At 46.9% G+C, this 22,382-nt stretch overlaps 1 protein-coding gene across 5 annotated transcripts in view; it reads left to right on the forward strand.

Moving 5' to 3' along the window:
• DAAM2 (dishevelled associated activator of morphogenesis 2) overlaps nucleotides 1-22,382 on the forward strand; it is a 319,828-nt gene that overhangs the window by 263,944 nt on the left and 33,502 nt on the right. For all 5 annotated transcript variants that reach the window (XM_088445364.1, XM_088445368.1, XM_088445366.1 and 2 more), the window contains 5 exons: nucleotides 3,735-3,841; nucleotides 4,766-4,854; nucleotides 9,077-9,245; nucleotides 10,236-10,343; nucleotides 11,429-11,489. In XM_088445364.1, coding sequence (XP_088301490.1) covers nucleotides 3,735-3,841; nucleotides 4,766-4,854; nucleotides 9,077-9,245; nucleotides 10,236-10,343; nucleotides 11,429-11,489 — 534 coding nt within the window. The remainder of the gene's footprint in view (nucleotides 1-3,734; nucleotides 3,842-4,765; nucleotides 4,855-9,076; nucleotides 9,246-10,235; nucleotides 10,344-11,428; nucleotides 11,490-22,382) is intronic.

Consider the following 22,382-nt stretch of genomic DNA (forward strand, 5'->3'; position numbering starts at 1 on the left):
CAGACTCTCTAGAGCTGGACTCACTTTTCCACTCCTTCGTTGAGTTGAAATCATTGCTGCACTCCTTTCTATAGCTGAACTCACTGCTGCACTCCCTCCTAGTGTTGAACTCACTGCTGCACTCCTTCCTAGTGTTGTACTCACTGCTGCACTCCTTCCTAGTGTTGTACTCACTGCTGCACTCCTTCCTAGTGTTGTACACACTGCTGCACTCCCTCCTAGTGTTGAACTCACTGCTGCACTCCATCCTAGTGTTGAACTCACTGCTGCACTCCTTCCTAGTGTTGAACTCACTGCTGCACTCCTTCCTAGTGTTGAACTCACTGCTGCACTCCATCCTAGTGTTGAACTCACTGCTGCACTCCTTCCTAGTGTTGAACTCACTGCTGCACTCCCTCCTAGTGTTGAACTCACTGCTGCACTCCCTCCTAGTGTTGAACTCACTGCTGCACTCCCTCCTAGTTTTGAACTCACTGCTGCACTCCCTCCTAGTGTTGTACTCACTGCTGCACTCCATCCTAGTGTTGAACTCACTGCTGCTCTCCTTCCTAGTGTTGAACTCACTGCTGCACTCCTTCCTTGTTTTGAACTCACTGCTGCACTCCTTCCTAGTGTTGAACTCACTGCTGCACTCCCTCCTAGTGTTGAACTCACTGCTGCACTCCTTCCTAGTGTTGAACTCACTGCTGCATTCCCTCCTAGTGTTAAACTCACTGCTGCACTCCTTCCTAGTGTTGAACTCACTGCTGCACTCCATCCTAGTGTTAAACTCACTGCTGCACTCCATCCTAGTGTTGAACTCACTGCTGCACTCTTTCCTAGTGTTGAACTCACTGCTGCACTCCTTCCTAGTGTTGAACTCACTGCTGCACTCCATCCTAGTGTTGAACTCACTGCTGCACTCCATACTAGAGCTGAATTCACTGCTGCACTTTGTGTTAGAGCTTAACTCCTAGAACTGAACTTATGCACTTAGGGCCTTGAATCAGAGTTGAGTACTATGCCAATTTTTACGCAATTGAGCGATTATCAGAGGTCTGCGCGCACTTTACAGTCGCATTGCTCTGCTCTCTGCTCTGCACAAGATCTGCATCTCTCATCCACATGCATTACTTGTTCCCATGCACGGTTACAGGACTTTTTTGGGGCTCCACCCACCCTGTGGACCGGCCCTCCCACGCACAAGAAGACTTTCCGCTAGTCTCCAAACATTTAAGCGCTCCCTGAAAACTCACCTATTCAGACAAGCTTATCAGATTCCAGAATTGCCCACATAACCTTCATAGTTTCCCTATCTAATTACATCCCTTCTTACAGTCCACACACAACCTCACATATTTTCTCTTTCTTCACTTTCAAATCCTCCTAACCCGAGGGCAACTTTCCTGTGTGACTGGATCATACAGCTCACCAATAACCTCTGCAATCATGCTGGACCAATTTGCAATATGTTACACCTATCCTTGTGTATCAACACCTACTTCCCTATAGATTGTAAGCTTGTGAGCAGGGCCCTCTTACCTTTATGTCTCTCTGTTACTACCCAGTATTGTTCTATTAAAGCACAACGGAATATGCTGCGCTATATAAGAAACTGTTAATAAATAAAATAACAATAAAAATTGCCCCGGCGCAGTGAACGAATGCAATAGAGCGGGCTGCGAGATTTCACTTGCAATTGATTGACAAGAAGAGGCCAAAACGCAGGTGTGTTGGGGATGTTTCCTGGGTGTCTACTAGACGGTGTCTGCGATCATGCACGCAGATAACAAAGCTCCAGCATTTCCGTTACCTCGGCCATTCTGAGTGTCCGTAGACGCACTCGAGGAGTCGATGTTTTCAGGATCTGCGTCCAATGCTACATTTTGTTTTGCAGGCAGCTGCGAGGGCTCCGGTGGGCGTCTTAATACAAGTTCCGCCGGAATATTTTTTAACAATTGCTAAGCTGCATAATTCATAAATGTGATTGCATTAGCATACAAGTCTGATCAGGCCCTTAGTCCTAGGTCTGAACTCACTGCTGCACTCTTTCCTACAGCTGAATTCACTGCTGCACTCCTCTCTATAGCTGAATTCACTGCTGCACTCCTCTCTATAGCTGAACTCACTGCTGCACTCCTCTCTATAGCTGAATTCACTGCTGCACTCCTCTCTATAGCTGAATTCACTGCTGCACTCCTCTCTATAGCTGAATTCACTGCTGCACTCCTCTCTATAGCTGAATTCACTGCTGCACTCCTCTCTATAGCTGAATTCACTGCTGCACTCCTCTATAGCTGAACTCACTGCTGCACTCCTCTCTATAGCTGAATTCACTGCTGCACTCCTCTCTATAGCTGAACTCACTGCTGCACTCCTCTCTATAGCTGAACTCACTGCTGCACTCCTCTCTATAGCTGAACTCACTGCTGCACTCCTCTCTATAGCTGAATTCACTGCTGCACTCCTCTCTATAGCTGAACTCACTGCTGCACTCCTCTCTATAGCTGAACTCACTGCTGCACTCCTCTCTATAGCTGAACTCACTGCTGCACTCCTCTCTATAGCTGAATTCACTGCTGCACTCCTCTCTATAGCTGAATTCACTGCTGCACTCCTCTCTACAGCTGAATTCACTGCTGCTTTCTGTTCTAGAGCCTCCAAATAGACTGAACTCACTGTTATGCTCCTCCCTAGTCATGAATCCCCTGCTGCGCAAATCAAATACAGTTTTTCAAGAAGTTCCTGAAACCATATAACTTACTATCTCTCCTGTTCAGCATTTTGTTCCTTTGTAGTCTGTTAGATTGTTAGTTGCAGTTAACATTTTAATTGGACTTTAACCCAACACTACAGAATGTGCCGACTCTATCAAATATAACACTGTACAGTGCTACAGATTGTGCCGACTCTATCAAATATAACACTGTACAGTGCTACAGCTTGTGCCGACTCTATCAAATATACAAATATAACACTGTACAGTGCTACAGATTGTGCCGACTCTATCAAATATAACACTGTACAGTGCTACAGCTTGTGCCGACTCTATCAAATATACAAATATAACACTGTACAGTGCTGCAGAATGTGCCGACTCTATCAAATATAACACTGACACAGTGCTGCAGAATGTGCCAACTCTATCAAATATAATACTGTACAGTGCTACAGAATGTGCCGACTCTATCAAATATAATACTGTACAGTGCTACAGGTTGTGCCGACTCTATCAAATATAACACTGTACAGTGCTACAGATTGTGCCGACTCTATCAAATATAACACTGTATAGTGCTACAGCTTGTGCCGACTCTATCAAATATACAAATATAACACTGTACAGTGCTACAGATTGTGCCGACTCTATCAAATATAACACTGTACAGTGCTGCAGAATGTGCCGACTCTATCAAATGTAACACTGTACAGTGCTACAGAATGTGCCGACTCTATCAAATATAACACTGTATAGTGCTACAGAATGTGCCGACTATCAAATATAACACTGTACAGTGCTACAGAATGTGCCAACTCTATCAAATATAACACTGTACAGTGCTACAGAATGTGCCGACTCTATCAAATATAACACTGTACAGTGCTACAGAATGTGCCGACTCTATCAAATATAACACTGTACAGTGCTACAGAATGTGCCGACTCTATCAAATATAACACTGTATAGTGCTACAGAATGTGCCGACTCTATCAAATATACAAATATAACACTGTACTTTGTGTTTTTTTCTCAGCTCTTGAAATTTGTGCCTGAAAAGAGTGACATTGACCTGCTGGAGGAACATAAGCATGAGATTGACCGCATGGCGCGGGCTGACCGCTTCCTGTACGAAATGAGCAGGTGCGTTACCTCAACCCCCTCAACCACTTAGTGTGAATATAGGAATCATTATATGAGGCCCACTGTGAGCCTCATTCAAAATGCTCAAAATGGCTGAAGTACAGTGCAGAGTCCTATGTGGTGGCCGGTGTGCGTTGGTTCACCAGGCGGGATGGCCATAGCCGGTGCATCAATGAACCCAGTTTTGTGGAGCAGTGGGAGAATGAGACCTCCTTTTACAAAGGGAGATTTCGGAAATGAGATGAAGGGGTGGAGACTGCACATTTTGCTCTACAGAGAAGAACAGCTGGAGATGCACTTTGCCGTCTGTATAAATGGCTACAAACACACAAATCTTTGCACCTTTCTAGTTTACAGAAGCTGGCACCCCGGCCAGGACCTCTGTGCTGAACCAAGGCATGTCGCGGGACACATCCCGTAGACTTCATAAGTATGCTGCCGTTTTTTTTGTGTCCTCAATCTATCTTCAGGAAACGCAGCCTATCAAATCCTGAGGAACTGATGACATCACGAGGCACAGTCTCAGTGCTGTGAGATGTTCATAGTGACTTAGCGGTCTATTTACTAAGCAGTGTTAGGAGACAGAGTGAAAAGTGATAAGAAAGTGATAAATTGCCAGCCAATCAGCTCACAACTGTCTTATTTCAAACACAGCCTGTGAGATAACAGTTGGGAGCTGATTGGCTGGCACCTTATCACAGACATCAATTTTCACTCTGTCTCCTAACACTGCTTAGTAAATAGACTCCTTAGTAGCCTCCATTCGTGCCATTGAGGGATCCAGTTTAACAAGGCACATGGGAAATCCTGCTGTAGTACCAGTATGAATGCTTTATGTAAACAGTGTTATGTGATGCTCCATAAAGTTTGCTGGATCCTTCCTATATATCCTGCCCATGCTAACGTCTCTGCCATTGTCCCCAGAATCGATCACTACCAGCAGCGGCTGCAGGCTTTGTTCTTCAAGAAGAAGCTTCCGGAGAGATTAGCGGAGTCAAAACCCAAGGTGGAAGGTAACGGAAGATGAAATATATTTTCTGTGGTCAATAAGCATGAGAACCAATTAGGCATTTGGTCTGAAGGGTTAATAGGCATGGCTTGGGAATACTAGTGTATGACCATGTTTGTCTCAAGCCCCGCCCTTATAAAGTATTTGGTGAATCGGTGTGAGCAGGGTGGCTCAGTGGCTAAGAGCATTGACTATGAAACTGAAATATTTTGTGAAAACAATTATCGCAACGTTTTTATGGTATTAAATACGGCCCCTGAACCACTTATTGGGGTACATTTCCCTGAGGACATATTGCAAATTCTTCAACCCAGCTACATTATTAAGCACATCAAGCTTCCTTCTGTAAATAGCCAGTACACCCACCCCCCCCCCCCCCCCCAAAGTTCGGTTAAATACACAGGCTATCAAACCAAGCCCAGTGTAATGTGTGCAAAAGAAATGCAAGCATCTCAGAGTTCTCATTACACCCCAAATGCCCGTATAATCAGAGCCCACTATGCAGTCAGCTGCTGCTCCATTGCTGTGTAAGGCACTTCCCAGCGATGTCCTACGCATCTCGGGATAAATTTGAATGATGAAATACTCTGTGCAGAGCTCTATGGTCTGTTCTGTAAAAACATCATTATTATTATTGCAGCAGCAGCAGTCAGTGAAAGCTCTGTGCAATTCTGGTTTATTTCTCTGCTGGGGGTTATGCCAGTCAAACGCAGTTGCTCCAGGTATATTCCTATAGATCATTTTCGTACTGAGCCAGCGATTTTTCCTCTGGCGACTGACTGCCAATTGCTGCTGACAGCGGTTTAGCTCACACGATAAAACACTACTGGAAAATCTGCAGTGAAATCCGTGGTATGGGACAATTACCCGGCGCGTTGCGCACACATTTCCTCCATGCATCAAACTTCAGGATTAGCAGGAAGACACTGGGCGGCTCATGGTAATGAGTGTGCACCTGTTAGTTCAGTGTAAAATATGCAAATTAGTACTGTGCATGCCCACAATAAAGGCGTAGGTCTTCATCCATATGCAGATTTGGTAACCACCTCTGAAGCTGATTGGTGCTCTCTCTTCATTGATCGTGCCTGTGCTGTATGATACGTGGGCGTATTTTAGAATTAATTTCCTGATACGTTTATTTGTACATAAAAAAGATTACACCAGCCGAATTGTAGAGGAATATTTTTTTATTTAAATTAAACAGTAGATTTTTTTTAATATTGGCCATTGTGGTGTTTTTTTTTTTCTATCAAAACAAATGTTAAAATACTTTTCTTGTGCTCGATTCAGAGATGTTCGCTAATCCGATGGTTAGTGCACATCTCCGACTGTTAGAGACTGCGCGGGATGTGTACTGCGCATGTGCAGCCCTCCATCTGCGAGTCTGCTCGCAGTGCCTCCCAGTAGCAGGGGCGTTCTTGGACAGCGTTCCCAGGAGGGATGAAGCCCTGGTCTGCGTCAGTGGATGCAGATTTCCTGGCCTCGCAAACCAAGACCCAGTCAGGCTGCAGTAAGCTTCAGGCACCTTCTGCTGCATTAGCATTATAGTTGGACGGAATTGCGCAACCGCTTGTTTGCTGCTCTGCAATTCCTTCCATCTCTGAATCAGGCCCTTAATTCGCTATAAATTTATCTGGGTGTAAGTACATCTGACGTAAACATGATATGCAGCTAGTGTAGAACTGGGTGCATCTTGTGATACTGTATCGCCGTTAATGTGCTATTGTTACATGCGTTTGAATGGGGCAGTTCTATTACATTCATTTGTACCAGTTCAGCATCAGCCTCCCAGTCTTCAGAACACTGGGCCTAATTCAGACCCGCTCGCGAGCGCTGAGCGCTCACAAGCGGGTCGATGTTGGCCAAGTGCGCATGCGCACGAGGGAGCCGGCTCCGTCGTGCGCATGCGCGAGACCCGGATAGTGACGGCCAAGCCATCGCTCCGGGTCTCGCTATAAAGGGGGCGTGCTGTTGATGGTGAGTGACAGCACGCCCCCTTTGGTGGGCGTGCCGGGGGCATGGCTGGACAGACGGAGGCGTTCCCATGGGAACGCCTACCGTCTGGAGCCGGCCCCACTGACACTGATAGAGCCGAAAGCACTCCAGGGCTTGCGGCAGACGAGACCCTACCACAAGGGTCTCGTCGCAAGCCCGATGGTCGCGATGGTCTTGACGATCGCGACCATATTTTTGGCCGCTCGCTGTAGCTGTGGATGGTCACCCACAGCTATGCGAGCGGCCAGGAGACCGCTCAAAAAAAACAGAGGGACGGCCCTGATTCAGAGCGAGCTTTCTGTCAGAGCGTCCGGCTCTGAATCAGGGCCTCTGACTCTTAGCAGCAGAATCACATCTCACCCATTAAAATAAATCAACTATTTTCTCCGGCAGATGGTTACAGCTGTATACCGGCATGGGCTGTATATTACCCTGTGTTATCCTTATAAGCAGATACTTTGGGCCTGATTCAGACCCGCTCACGAGCGCATAGGGCGAACTTCACTCGCTTCTGGGACTCGCTAAAAAACGGGGCGGCTGTCGATGTTGATCGACAGCTCGCCCCGTTTTGTAGGCAGGGAGGGGGGGTGGCTGGACAAACGGAGACGTTCCTTCATTTGTGGGCGGCCCTACTGACATATTTGTGATGTCAGTAGTGAACTTCCTGCTCTATTAGAGCAGGAAGTTCACTCAGGCTTACGGGAACCGAGACCCTACCACAAGGATTTCGTCACAAGCCCGATGGTGGTGATAATTGCGACCATCGCCAGGCCGCTCGCAAAAGCTGTGGGTGGTCACCCACAGATATGCGAGCTTCCTGGAGGCGGATTTTTTTTTTTTTTAAATCCGCCCTGATTCAGAGCGAGCGCTCGCAAATAGCGAGCGCCTCTGAATCAGGCCCTTTGTCCACACTGATGATGGAGATAAATATGTGTTGTTTTACCAGTGTTTATTTATGAGAGGTGATTGACCATATAAAGACAAATTAGACTTCTGATGTGTGTTACACTCGTATCATCCATGGGCTGATTATAACAAACTGATAAAGATGCAAAAAAAAAAGCAAAAAAAAAATGGTAGTTGCTCAGATCAGCTTAATTGCATAACACAGGTGCTTGTAAAGGGCGGGGTTTACACTGAACACAGAAACAAAGAGATTGGCCCCCCAGCACACTGCAGCAAAAACAATACTTAAATCCTACATGATAATAGAGATTTAGAGGTATTAGTTACACACATTTGCAAATATATGAATAAGCGCCAGGCCAATCGTCAAGGCTCCTCTATACTGGCGTCCCTAACATTAAGGGGCTCACGTCCGAGAAGCAAGGCACCCCAAAAATATTCCAGCCAAGGGCCATCCCCAGGGCATCACACGAAAAAGGGAAAAAGGTGATAGTGAAGTATAAAGAAAAGATGTGTAAAGATAAATCAATAAGTGTTAATGAAATGATAAAGAATTAAAATGACATAAATAATATACAAACAAATAGAGAAGTGATAAAAGTATTCTATGTGAATTAAGTGGTGATGCCATGAGAAAGGCCCAGTCAGAACCCCCCCGGGGGCCCCACTCCCAAACGCTCACGCCAGAATAATTATTGCTACATAATGGTAGCACCCACTCTGGGTCATATAATTACAATTGATGTACTGCATGATAACAGTACATATATAAGCTGAGAGCTAACTTACCTTGGAGGTACCCCAAAAAACCTCCACATGGCAATATAAGCATCAGCACCTCCTCCTAATGCTGCCCTGGGGATGGCCCTTGGCTGGAATTTTTTTGGGGTGCCTTGCTTCTCGGACGTGAGCCCCTTAATGTTAGGGACGCCAGTATAGAGGAGCCTTGACGATTGGCCTGGCGCTTATTCATATATTTGCAAATGTGTGTAACTAATACCTCTAAATCTCTATTATCATGTAGGATTTAAGTATTGTTTTTGCTGCAGTGTGCTGGGGGGCAAATCTCTTTTTTTCTGTGTTTAAACTGATAAAGATGTTTATCAGACCGTGAAACCTCCCTAGAGATCTGCAGAATATCACCCAGCGGCCTGTTCAGACACAGAGCTGTAAATCAGGAATACCCCCTAGGGACTGTATCTAGGGGTCTCCACCTGTTTTGTGTACAGACTCTCACTCGCCTCTGATGACCCCCAGTGATTGGGATACGGGGGTCACAGGGCTGGGACTTGGGTCATCAATACCATGTTTATTCTGTCTCTCAGCTCTTCTCCTGGCCTGCAAGGAACTGACGCGGAGCAAGCGGTTAACGCAGCTCTTGGAGGTGGTCCTGGCATTCGGAAACTACATGAATAAAGGCCAGAGAGGAAATGCATTTGGATTTAAAGTCTCCAGCTTAAATAAAATTATCGATACTAAATCCAGTATAGACAGGTAAGAATGTAAACTATCATCTCATCTTTAGACCTATAATTGTACATTGCACAAGATCAGCATTTCTCTAACTTTTGTACAAGAGTAAATAACGTATTGTTTTACTTTACACCTATTGTTACATTATGACGGTATGATGAATGGGCATCACCCCCCTCATTGTGTCATCCCACCTCCTCATTTCATCCATGTCATTGTGTTTGAAATCCCCTTGAGACAATATTTGCTGAATAAATGAAGTTGGTGAAATGAGTCAGGGGGCTGATGTGACAAGGGGTCCTGACAGTACCCACTGCCCTACACATCAGAGGATCACACTCTTCTGGGGACTCTCTCCAGGGCACACGGCAGTAATAACCCACAGTGCAGGTAAAAGCAGGCGGAACTCCTCAGTACAGGTATTAATGAGCGGAACCCCTCAGTACAGGTATTAGGGGGCGGAACCCCTCAGTACAGGTATTAGGGGGCGGAACCCCTCAGTACAGGTATTAGCGTGTGTGTCCCCAGCAGTACAGGTAATAGCGGGATGGGGCCCCTCAGTACAGGTAATAGCGGAATGAGGCCCCTCAGTACAGGTAATAGGAGGATGGGGCCCCTCAGTACATGTATTAGGGGGCGGAACGCCTCAGTACAGGTATTAATTGGCGGAACCCCACAGTACAGGAATTAGCGGGCAGAACCCCTCAGTACAGGTATTAGCGGGGGAACGCCTCAGTACAGGTATTAATGGGCGGAACTCCACAGTACAGGAATTAGCGGGCGGAACCCCTCAGTACAGGTATTAGCGTGTGTGACCCCCGCAGTACAAGTAATAGCGGGATGGGGCCCCTCAGTACAGGTAATAGTGTAATGGGGCCCCACAGTACAGGTATTAGAGGGATGGGGCCCCTCCAGTGGATAAATCCTGAGAAGTGGTCACATCCTTTAGTTAGTCCACAGTGTTGGTGCACATTTTCCTCATCTCACCGTTGTGTTTACACTTCCTTCCAGGAACATCACCCTCTTGCACTACTTAATTATGATATTGGAGAAGACGTATCCCGACATCCTGAGCATCCACAACGAGTTGCAGCACCTCTCGGAGGCAGCGAAAGTCAAGTAAGGGAACTAGAGCTCGGATGGCCTGATTCTGAGTCACCCCCAATGCCCATCTTCACCTAGTCGAACAGTTATTTGCAATTGAAAACCCCCTACAACGCATGCGATACACATCGTGTACATATGCACAAAGGTTCTGTTGTGATCGGGACAGACAGTATCAATAAGGTGGCGGAAAAGGGACGAGCGGTGACTGGGAGGTGACTAATAGTGCATTAAAAAAATGGTCAGTTTAGTGGGCGTGTTATGGGAGTGTCGCGGGCGTGTCAATGTAAGGCTGATGCACGTTTTGACGGTGCGACCAATGGCGGCACCAATCGCTATTCCACGTGCACGAACACTAAAAGTGGGCATCTCAGACCTTGCACATTCCAGCAATCCAATATACACAAGGGAAGAAGTTTGCATAAACTCGCTGATGGGCGACCACCGTGACACGCTGCCATGTGCACTTTTGCGCGCAAACCAGAATCAGGCCCTGAATGTGAACTGTGACACCGTCCTGTATCTCGTAATAAAAACAATATCGCTGTAGCTGAGGTTTCCTGGCCGTAGCAATAGAGATCCATTTGTAATAATTCTCTGTTTGCTTGTCCTGAACCCGGTTGTTCTGCCAAATCAAATGTTCCTTTTTGTCTTTTCTTTAAATTCCAGTTGTTATAGCCCCTCTTGCGATGTCGGCATAGGTCAGATCCGCAGTGCCCGTGCCAGGCTGTAATACGATCATAGACAAACTCATGGGTAGAGCTGGCAGCCTGACTAGAATGTCCTAAAATAATAATTATTTGCAACAATATGTGTGTTGGACAGCAAAGGGTTTTGTCAGTCAGGGTTAGGCCACCTGCGTCTCTCCAGCTGTTGTGGATCGACCAGCCTTCCTGGGACTTGTAGTTCTACAACAACTGCCCAGTCACAGCTTATTTTCCTCTGCAGACAATTTGTTACATTATAGTTAGAGCAAAATAAAACATTGAATATCGAACAAGTTCTAGATTTGTCCACATTTCAGTGTTAAGTCCCTGTTTTGCTTCCAGTAATGGACATGGGTGTTCTACCCTCTGACAATCCTCTTCTTTTGTTTCTAGTTTAGTGGAGTTGGAAAAAGAAGTGTACAACATTAAGAATGGCCTGAGAGCTGTGGAGTCTGTGAGTACCTCTTACCTCTTGTCCTCTGTCAGTTTCAGGAATATGTCATTTATCAGTTACCTGCAGGCATCCGTAATGCTTCTTACAGTGTGGCCTCCAGTGCTGCTTCCACCGGGGAACCTGCTATAGCTGACCTAAGAATGTAAACTGTATACAGTGGGGCAGATGTGCGCCCGTTTGCAGAGCGAATATATTGTGTGAATTCATGCTCCGATAATGGGCAATGCAGAATCGTACAAATTTTGGTCACATCTACACGTACGACCGGGGAGGGGGGACTGGGCTGTGGTGGGGCGTTCTCATTTAGGCATATGGGCGAATGTGCATTTTTTATCCGTTCATGTTTCTTTCAAGTGCGCCCGATTTAGTTCCCACTCTGCATCCACCCCAATGTATCTTTACGCGCTGCCTTGAGAGATATGGGGAAGACGGGCGTTGTCATTTTCTCATTTGCGTTTGACGGGCGACACAGAAACTGTGCATGATACATATGTATGTAACTTCGGGAAGGATATTGTTGCATTCTGTTTTTCATGGATAAATGCTCGCCTTGTGCCAAGGTCTTATTATTCTGATTAGTAGTACTGCTTTAAGAAATGTTGAAACCTTTGTGTGGTTTTTCTGTATCAGCCTTGATGGACTTTTCACTGTGTTGAGATTATTACATATCTGTATTATTATATCAGCCTGTAACCTGAGTACTAATGGTACTTACGGGGGGCTTGCATAGCAGCTGGTGGTGTGTAATCCTGCGCTGCAGACATTGCATGCTGTGTGAGCGGACTTCAGGCTATTGATGAATAGATCATTATGAGAACTTTTCTGTCAGAACTCACTGTACTCACTCCTTGTACAAGATGAGCCACATATACAGCCTACTGCACAGTACACACCCTGATTGGCTGAACACAACAAGCGTGGCTGCCGAGAGTGACCACGGGCCTGGGTACTGAGGTGGGAGTGGCAAAATCCAAAAAGATGTGAAGTAGGGATGGCCATCGGTGGGTTAGCCATCGATGGTACCATTGGAGACAAACCTCGATGGTATAGAGCCATCGACTGAGAACCATCGTTGGTTTCACCCACAAACGGTTAACCCTGATCTATTACTCACTGGGCAGTGGGCCAATCAGAGGATGTGATGGGCCTTCGATTTTCGTGTGGGCGGAGCACGTGTCCCAGCACCAGGGAGGACAACCATTGGATCTCCGCCATCAGTGGCAAAACTATCAGGCATCGTTGTTTAACCACCGATAGTGGTTAACCATCGATGGTTAATTGCTATCTCTAACGCGAAGTGTCCCCCTTAGCAGCTGATCCAGGCCCCTCCAACAAGCCTGGGCCCAGGTAATTAGTACCCACCCCCCTCTCTCAGTGCACCTGACAACAAGAGCTATCACCAAGTGACAACAGACCAATGTGCAAGGTTCTTATAGAGGCACAGTGGGCCTAACACACAGGGAAAAATGGCCATGTTATCTTATAGAAAATATGTTTGGATCTAACTAAAATAGCCTCTGTCAGGATCACCCGGCATTAGTGATATTGTTTGTTTTCAGTGACCATCAGATCTACGGTTGTTTTTAAATAGAACAGTGATACCTGCTACCCCATATTATGCATATTTTCACTTCCACCACTGGGATTAAGTTGCTCATTTTGTTTGCACGACTGCCCTCATACCATTCATTCCATACGTTTTATCCAGGGACTTCCAGTAACGACCTGTTATTTTATCACTTTCCTCGCTGCTTGTAAAACAGCCTGGAATATTAATTATCTTTTCCCAGTGGATCTTCCCTGGTTAGTTAGGATCCTGAAACGCGGCACAGAGCCTGATATCGGACTAACGACGTGAGAGAGAGTGACATGTACTCTTTGTAGTGTGACGTGTGTAATGTGTAACATGTGGAAGGCTCTTGACATGATGGAAAGTAACGAGCTGGAATTGTGTTACCCGAACTCTCCCCAGACTTACATGTAGTACAGCTATGGATGAATATGTCATGTTACTGCAGGTAGGCCTCTGGGTCAACGGAATGGCCCGTATAAAGCACCTGCTGTTACATCACTATTCCCTGTATGCTTGGCTAATTGTCGTGGGGTTGTGTGTGTATTTTTTTTTATGTTTTAAAAAAGACCCTGTTATAAAAAGATGTTTATGTTTTTAAAACATACAGTAGTATGCTCTGATTTAAAGACATTAAAGTGAATATTTGTAATGAATGAATTCAGATCCGGTGTGCCTTGCACAGCAGTCAGGAGCTTATTCAGACCCGGTCGTTAGCTCTACGAGCTCGCAACCGGGTCGATGTTGCTCCAGTGCGCATGCGCACGACAGAGCCAGCTCCGTCATGCGCATGCGCGAGACCCGGTTAACTACAGGTGATCCGTCGTTAGGGGTCTCATAGCAAACGGGGCAAGCTGTCGATGTTGAGTGACAGCTCGCTACGTTTTCTGGGCGGGCCGGGGGCATGCCCGGCCAAACGGAGGCGTTCCTGTCGGAACGCTTGCCGTTTGGTAGCAGCCCCACTGACATCATCAGTGATGTCAGTGGGGAGCTTCCTGCTCAAACAGAGCAGGAAGCTCCCTGGGGCTTAAGGTTGACGAGACCCTACCTTAGGGTCTCGTCATAAGCCCCGATGGTTGCGATGGTCTTGACCATCGCGAACATCACCCTTAGCAGTCGTTAGAGCTGTGGGTGTTAACCCACAGCCTAACGACCGACATGGAGGCGGCCGTTCAGGATGCAAGCGGCCGCCCTGTTTCAGAACGACCGCTTGCATCCTACGACCGCCTCTGAATGAGGCCCTCAGTCCTCATTTGCATCCCTTCTTCCTATGCATATAGACACTATCATCAGAATCATGAACCTAAGACCTGTACTCCACTGATGAAACAAAGTGAGAAGCACTATAGTTCTGCATGTGGCCCTTAAATAGTTCACCTAAATCCCTTTAATATTGAATTCCTTTATTCCTAATGCAGTTAATCTGACAACACCCACAGAAGCATTAATTCTATCTAAGCCATTATTGTATGTGGGGATCAGCCAGTCATAGATGAACACGCTGCGTCCCACGTGGGTTGTGTGACACCCCTGGTGCGGTAAGGATAACATAGTTCAGGAAATATGACATACAGTACTTGGGGTTACAGCTACAGTTTGCATGGAGCCCATTACAGGGAAAGATGGTTCTCTGTAATCGTAATGAACTGTATGAGCGCCATGAAATACCAAGAGAGCTTTTAGAACATTAGGACTCTTTAAACACAGCTTGTGGCTTTATTCCAGTTGAGGCCAGATAAATTATGATTGGGATATGTAGATTATTATTATCCATGTGCCAAGATGTGACTTAGAAGATGTCCTGCTGCTTGGTGGGAGCCAGGAGAAGTCTACTGAGAACAAATATGGCAATTGTCTATATTTCCCTTGTTGTTGTTCAGGCATCTTGTGGAATCCGGAGTCGCCTTTCTGCTGGAAAAGGGATCCTCTTGTGGTGCACCTCATTACTTAGTCAGAAATATCACAATAATATCAGTAATCAGCCACAATGACAGCAAATACTGGGCCTGATTCAGAGCTGGACGCTATTTGCGCTTGCTCGTTCAGAAAAAGGGGCCGGCTATTTAAATTGAGCGCTCGCTCTGTGCGGTCTGTTGACCCCTCTATGTCTGAGCGAGCGAACGAAACATGCACTCGCTATTTTGTAAAGACGCCCCCTGGCTGCTCGCATCCTACATCATCTCCGCAATTTATTAGATTAATGGAGTACATCGAAAGGCGTCTGAACTGCTCGCAGTGCTTGTGGTTGGATTTTCCTACCGCAATCATGCGAACAGTTCAGGCTAAGAAACAACCAAGTGACGTGGTCGATGAGGCTGCTTTGTTAATTATGCACATCCTTAAAACGCCCGTTTTGACCGTTTGGCACGCCTGCGTTCGGATCTCCACTCCCCGTTTTCAAGCACCTTCCCCTGTTACCACCCACATACGCCTCATCCTGTCACTCAAATTAGCAGGCACTCGCTATTTTGCGAGCTCTCGATTTCCGACCGCACTGACTGGTTGGTGCATGCGCATTACGACTCATACGCATGCGCAGTTGTGCGAACATCGCTCGGACCGAACGAGCGGCCGCTTACGAGCGGCTCTGAATCAGGCCCACTGAGTGTTATTGCTGAGGTTTTCTGAGAAAACTTAATTGATACAAGGGATGAGTTTTAAGAGGTCTATTTACTAAGCCTTGGAGAGATATAAAGTACCAACCAATCAGCTCCTAGGCTGTGTTTGAAAAATGACAGTTAGGAACCGAGTGGTTGGTACTTTATCTCTATAAGCACTAAGGGATTGAATCCGCACTAGAACATACTCGTAAAACAGCTACTAATACATCCAGGGCCATCATCAAAATCTTAGGGCAGGTAATATTCTTCCAAGCAGTGAAGGTAATGGCCTCCTGTGCAGTGGAGGTAATGGCCTCCTGTGCAGTGGAGGTAATGGCCTTCTGAGCAGTGGAGGTAAGGCCTTCTGAGCAATGGAGGTAATGGCCTCCTGTGCACTGGAGGTAATGCCCTCCCGAGCAATGGAGGTATTGTATTGGACTCCTGAGCAGTGAAGATAATCGCCTCCCGAGCAGTGAAGCTAATAGACTCCCAAACAGTGAAGGTAATGAACTCACGATCAATGGAGGTAATGCCTTCCTGAGCAGTGGAGGTAATGGCTTCCTGAGCAGTGGAGGTAATGGCTTCCTGAGCAGTGGACTACCGAGCTGTGGAGGTAATAATGGATTCCTGAGCAGTGGAGGTAATGGACTACCGAGCAGTGGAGGTAATGGCCTCCATAGCAGTGGAGGTAATGGACTCCCGAGCAGCAGAGGTAATGGCTTCCTGAGCAGTGGAGGTAATGGCTTCCTGAGCAGTGGACTACCGAGCTGTGGAGGTAATAATGGATTCCTGAGCAGTGGAGGTAATGGGCTCCAGAGCAGTGGAGGTAATGGACTCCCGAGCAGCAGAGGTAATGGCTTCCTGAGCAGTGGAGCTAATGGCCTCCAGAGCAGTGGAGGTAATGGCCTCCAGAGCAGTGGAGGTAATGGACTCCCGAGCAGCGGAGGTAATGGCTTCCTGAGCAGTGGAGGTAATGGACTACGGAGCAGTGGAGGTAATGACCTCCTGAGCAGTGGATGTAATGGCCTCCTAAACTGTGGAGCTAATGGCCTCTGGAGCAGTGGATGTAATGACCTCCTGAGCTGTGGAGCTAATGGACTCCCGAGCAGTGGATGTAATGGCCTCCCGAGCAGTGGATGTAATGGCCTCCCGAGCAGTAGATGTAATGGCCTCCTGAGCAGTGGAGCTAATGGCCTCTGGAGCAGTGGATGTAATGGACTCCCGAGCAGTGGATGTTATGGCCTCCTGAGCAGTGGAGGTAATGGCCTCCCGAGCAGTGGATGTAATGGACTCCCGAGCAGTGGATGTAATGGCTTCCCGAGCAGTGGAGGTAATGGCTTCCCGAGCAGTGGAGGTAATGGTCTCCTGAGCAGTGGAGGTAACGACCTCATGAGCAGTGGATGTAATGGCCTCCTGAGCAGTGGAGCTAATGGCCTCTGGAGCAGTGGCGGTAATGACCTCCGGAGCAGTGTATGTAATGGCCTCCTGAGCTGTGGGGGTAATGGCCTCCTGAGCTGTGGAGGTAATGGCCTCCCGAGCAGTGGATGTAATGGACTCCCGAGCAGTGGATGTAATGGCCTCCTGAGCAGTGGATGTAATGGCCTCCTGAGCAGTGGAGGTAATGGCCTCCTGAGCAGTGGATGTAATGGACTCCCGAGCAGTGGAGGAAGATGATATGGTCATATTAATTCTTTACCATGTTCAGAACAAACGAACAAGTACACATGTTGTGCCAACCTAGTCTACAGTCCTGAATGCTTATTTCCGAGACGTGGGTCTCATGGTTCTGTGATGCTGTGGGGGCATTTTCCTGACATGGCTTAGGTACAGACAAGGCCAATGCTAACCAGTAATGGTACTGAGGGTTTATTTTTACCCCATGTGACAGCATTTCTCTCCTGCTGAGGGGGTAGTCTTTTCCAGCATGACAGTGCCCCCATCCACAGGGCCCATATAGTCACCCCGATGGTTTCTATATGTGACTGTATCTTACAGAGAAAGCGGTTTCCACCATCATCAGCCGGTGTCCATTGAGGAAGTTTCTTGAAGAAGAAGAAGAACAGTGCTACATCCCTCCGGCGCTATTCCAGGCATTGGGAGACTCAGTGCTATGGTGCGTAAAAGCCGCACGTCTGGGCCCAACACTCTATTAAGTGGCTTCATATCAGTGTTCTCAATTTGACTTTTTTGTCTGCTCCCCCAAATACTGGTGTATTAGTCACTTACAGTAGTACTAAACCCAAAATATTAAAACACAACATAGGTGGAACTTATAGGTAATTCACTCAGGCTTGCATCCATTCCCCATGCCCGTCATTGCTGCCACCTTAGCACAGTGTCTTATTCATCAGGGCATTAGATTCACACAGTATCTATGATTTTGCTCTTCTCAGGCCCCTCTGACCTTGAACGTGGTGAAAGGACTCCCAGGACTAGGAATCCCGCCCAGTCTATAAATGACCATCATTGTGAAGCCTGGACAGGAAGAATGAGGTTACTGTAAAAGCCCGTACACGGAAAAGCCTACAAGCAAAATGTATCAGACATTACAGCAATCACCGCGCAGAACAGTGAAAGGGAAGCTCTGACTTCCCTTAATTGAATTATAATGGCTGGTTATAACCCATTACCGGCTGGGCAGAAATGAATGAGTTCATCTGAGCTGAGCAGGCACCAGACCAGCAAATGAGCCATTAGGGCGTGTGGTTTGCAGGAAACAGAAGTGAAGACATCCAGAGTAAATGACAGGAGCATTCGGCCCACCTAGTCTCGTGTATACATCGTTCATTCACACTGACCCTACGCCACCCTCACTTCCCGGCTGTGACACAACGGATCCATTCTTCTCCCTATAGATGCGGTGAGACCGGCACATATGGTGGAATCAGATTAAACACTGTTCCTTCCTTTAGCATTGGATAAATCGATTTTTAGCTGTACAAGTGTATAAGTTTCTCTGCTGTCGTTACTGATCCCTATTGCTGTGTAGTACTGGTACAATATCCCATAAGTAAGTGATCATATTCCACTTATACTTAGGTTTGTCTATTAGATATAGTCTCATTCAGACCCGCTCGTAAGCGCCTATGCGCTCACAAGCAGATCGATGTTGAAGCCCTGCGCACGCGCAGCGGCCGCACTGCGCGTGCGCAAGCCCCGGAGCGTGAGAGAAATTTTCTCGCTCCGGGGCTCACTACAAAAGGGGCTGCTGTCGATGGTGATCGACAGCTCGCACCGTTTTGTAGGCGGGGTGGGGGGGGTGGCTGGCCAAACGAAGGCTTTCCCGAAGGACCGCCTGCCGTTTGGGGGCGGCCCCACTGACATCACTCGTGATGTCTGTGGTGAGCTTCCGGCTCTAATAGAGCCGAAAGCTCACTGGGGCTTGCGGTAGACGAGACCCTACCACAAGGTCTTGACCATCGTGACCATCAACCTGGCCGCTCGCTAAAGCTGTGGGTGGTCACCCACAGACTAGCGAGCGGCCAGGAGGCCGGCTCTGAACATAGAAGCGGCCGCCCTCATTTAGAGCGAGCGCTCGCATATTGCGAGCGGCTCTGAATGAGGTCCATAGTTTCCACGATTACAATGATGAAACACTGAGATATCTCACCATAAGGAGCCGGTCATAAGTCTATGTAATCTCCGCTCTGGGCTGCTGTGTTGCAGCTCACAGTAAGTTCAGGATTTCTGATAGAATGAGAACTATCACAGGGAAAACACAGGACTTTCATCGGTTCTTATGTACAAATGTGTCCTTCTACGTCTAGCCTCAATACACCATGTGGCGCGAGATGCCTGGTGCGAGTGAGCCGCCAGGTCCCGTGCGCCTCTGCTAGCACCAAGCAGCTTTTTTGCCAGCACAAGCATCTTAGTCGCAATGCGATGCAACTAGGACGCACCAGCAGACTGTGCTGATTAATGTGATATGTGACACTTGTATATCTGTGAGCGACTTAGTCTATATACGAAGCACAATGGAACTTAGCGTGGAAAAAATCCACGGCCGCTGCATGGTAGCATTTCATATACTGATTCAGAGACTCAGTCGCACACAATATCGCATATCCTATTAATCAGCTCAGTCTCCTGGGGCATCCTAGTCACATCACATTGCAACGAAGACTCCTATTCGGGCGAATAAGACGTGAAAGACGCCTGGAGCTAGCAGAGTCGCGCAGGACCTGGCACGCCAAGACGGGCTGTTTGGCGCCAAGGTATGAGGACATATCTATATTAGTAAATGCAATTTAATTTTCTTGATTGCAAATAATGCATTTAATATGAAAACAGGGTATATATGAGTAATGGCCTGGTAAAGACAGGAAGAAAGTACATTATAGGTACAATAAATGTATAGCTTTCATGTCCGTGCATTTTATGGGCAGTATTTCTTGGTTTAGGAGGGTATCCAGGCTCTTTAATCCACCTTCCCACTGCATACTCCAGTGCTGGAGGATTCCATACATGTGGTTACCCCGATTAATAATACATAGTGATCATTCATCCCTCTGTGTATTTTACCAAAACCCATATGCTGGTAGCAATAAATACTTGTGGCAGGATTACTCTACCACCCTATATTTTCTAATGCCGCCGGTTATAAACTATGGTTTCACTGCTTGGTCTTGAGGACCCCTTACATCAGAAACTGACCATTCCTGGCAATACCACCCACAGACACTCAGTGACTGAGAGTACCAACTGTGCACTAGTTTAGGAGAGTACTCGCTGCCACCACCTGGTTCCTTCAGTGGCACCTGGATTTGTTTTACTTCAGGGAGCTGGCAAAGCTGCTGCAGCTCCTCTTTGCTGCTATCTTCTGACAACTTCGGCTTTGGGCTGCAGTGTAGCAGGCAGATCGCTCACTCTGGACGCTGGGTTCGAGAAATGACAGGAGCTGATTGGTTGGTACTTTATCTCTCTCCAAGCTTTGATTCCCCCTTAGCTCTTCTCTGTAGATAACAGGTTACAGCAGGCGTGAGGCATGAGGCATAAGGATATTTTTGGCTCAGAATATAGCTCTGGTAAGAGCTGTTACACAGAGTGGGCCTGATTCATTACGGATCGCTATTGCGGTCGCATCTGTGATTACACACGCAGGTCTGTTTGCGAAAATATGGTAATGACTATAGAGGCGCCCAAAGCCAGCATAGAGACACCCACTTCGGCTTTCGCACATCCGTAATACTTTGTAATCCTGGGTATACATCGGGAACATCGAGTAACATCGGCCCCTCACAATTACAACAGGTCTGACCTTACTCTGAGATTGCTAACCTCGTCACACGCAGTGAGAGCTCAAGCTGCGTATGCCGTCACAGTGGCTGATTTATGCACACCCGTACAACGGCGTTCAAACGGACAGGCACCTCTGTGTTCCTCCAACTACTCCCTTGTCACCACCCCGCAAACGCTGACGTCCCGTCCCTCTGTCTGCGATAACTTTGTACCTGCGTAGGTGAACGCAAAGCGATCGCAATGCTAATTTGCCCATGCGCAACAATCGGATGTCTTTTATATTCACTTTTTGCACACTTATTGGCAGGGGGTAATTCAGTACCTGTCCCCATAACCAATCCAGGCTGATTCATGCAGCTGTTATGGGGAGAGTTTCACTTGTGGGAACATTGTATTCGGTGGTACAGGAGGTGTTTTTTTATGAATTGAATGTATCAGCTATGGCAATTTAATAAATAGACCTCTTAGGGGGTCTATTTACTAAGCCTTGAATGAAGATCAAGTGAACTGAGATAAAGTACCAACCAACCAGCTCCTAGAAAAAAGTGGAGTAGACTGCGCTACTGTGACTAGATAATAACATGTGCTTGATTGATAATTTATAACACCTTAGCCTCTCTGAATCAAGAAATAAACAACATTTATTATAACATACAATAAAAATTAAAAATAGATAAAATGTATCTCTTAAATAAGAGTATAATTCAAATTGTACAGTTGTTGCAACAACTCATATGGCCATAAAAAGTATCCACTCGTAGATCTTTTACCAAATGCGGGATATTACTTTGTTGTAAGTTCAATTAGTGACAAATAACGGGTCAAAAGCTCACCTTTTCTCATATACACATAGTGGGAGCAGGCTGCACAAGCTGGATGTAAATATCCAGTTAGTACTTGTAATATACCGGACCAACCAGCTCCTTTCATTTTTTTTCAAACAGAGCTTTTGACATGGCAGTTAGGAGCTGATTGGCTGGTAATTTTATCTCTGTTTACATTATCTCCATCCAAGGCTTAGTAAATAGACCCCTGTCTTTAAATCCCCTGCCCAAAAACAGTTCAGGGAACCTGCATTGGCTCCCCGTCAAGCCAAAAATGTTCTCCAGAGGGTTGGTTGTCACACCCCAGGCAGCACTCTTCCTCGTCCATGTAACAATGTTCAGCTCCACTACAATATAAGCAGAGACATGTGGCTTTGCCATCCAGTCAGGATCCTGATGCACCTGCGTAAGGAAGAGATCGCTGGATAAGGCCAGAGGCAACAACTGGCAGCAGCCATCATTAGCGCTTAATAGCAAATAGCCCTAATTCCAGCCAAAGACATTTTCACCCGATATAGTGCTTTTCGGGGTTTAATATGCAGCCACTTGAGGGTTATATTGTGTAAGGCAGGGGTCTTCAACCTTTAAGGCAGTGTGGGCCACATTAAAAAATTTGACGAAGCCGAGCGCCACTAAGCTATACTGCGGTATTTAGATTCTG

This window comes from Taudactylus pleione, unplaced genomic scaffold, assembly GCF_031769625.1.
Source record: "Taudactylus pleione unplaced genomic scaffold, aTauple2 ptg000378l, whole genome shotgun sequence".
In the NCBI taxonomy this organism is placed as follows: Eukaryota; Metazoa; Chordata; class Amphibia; order Anura; family Myobatrachidae; genus Taudactylus; species Taudactylus pleione.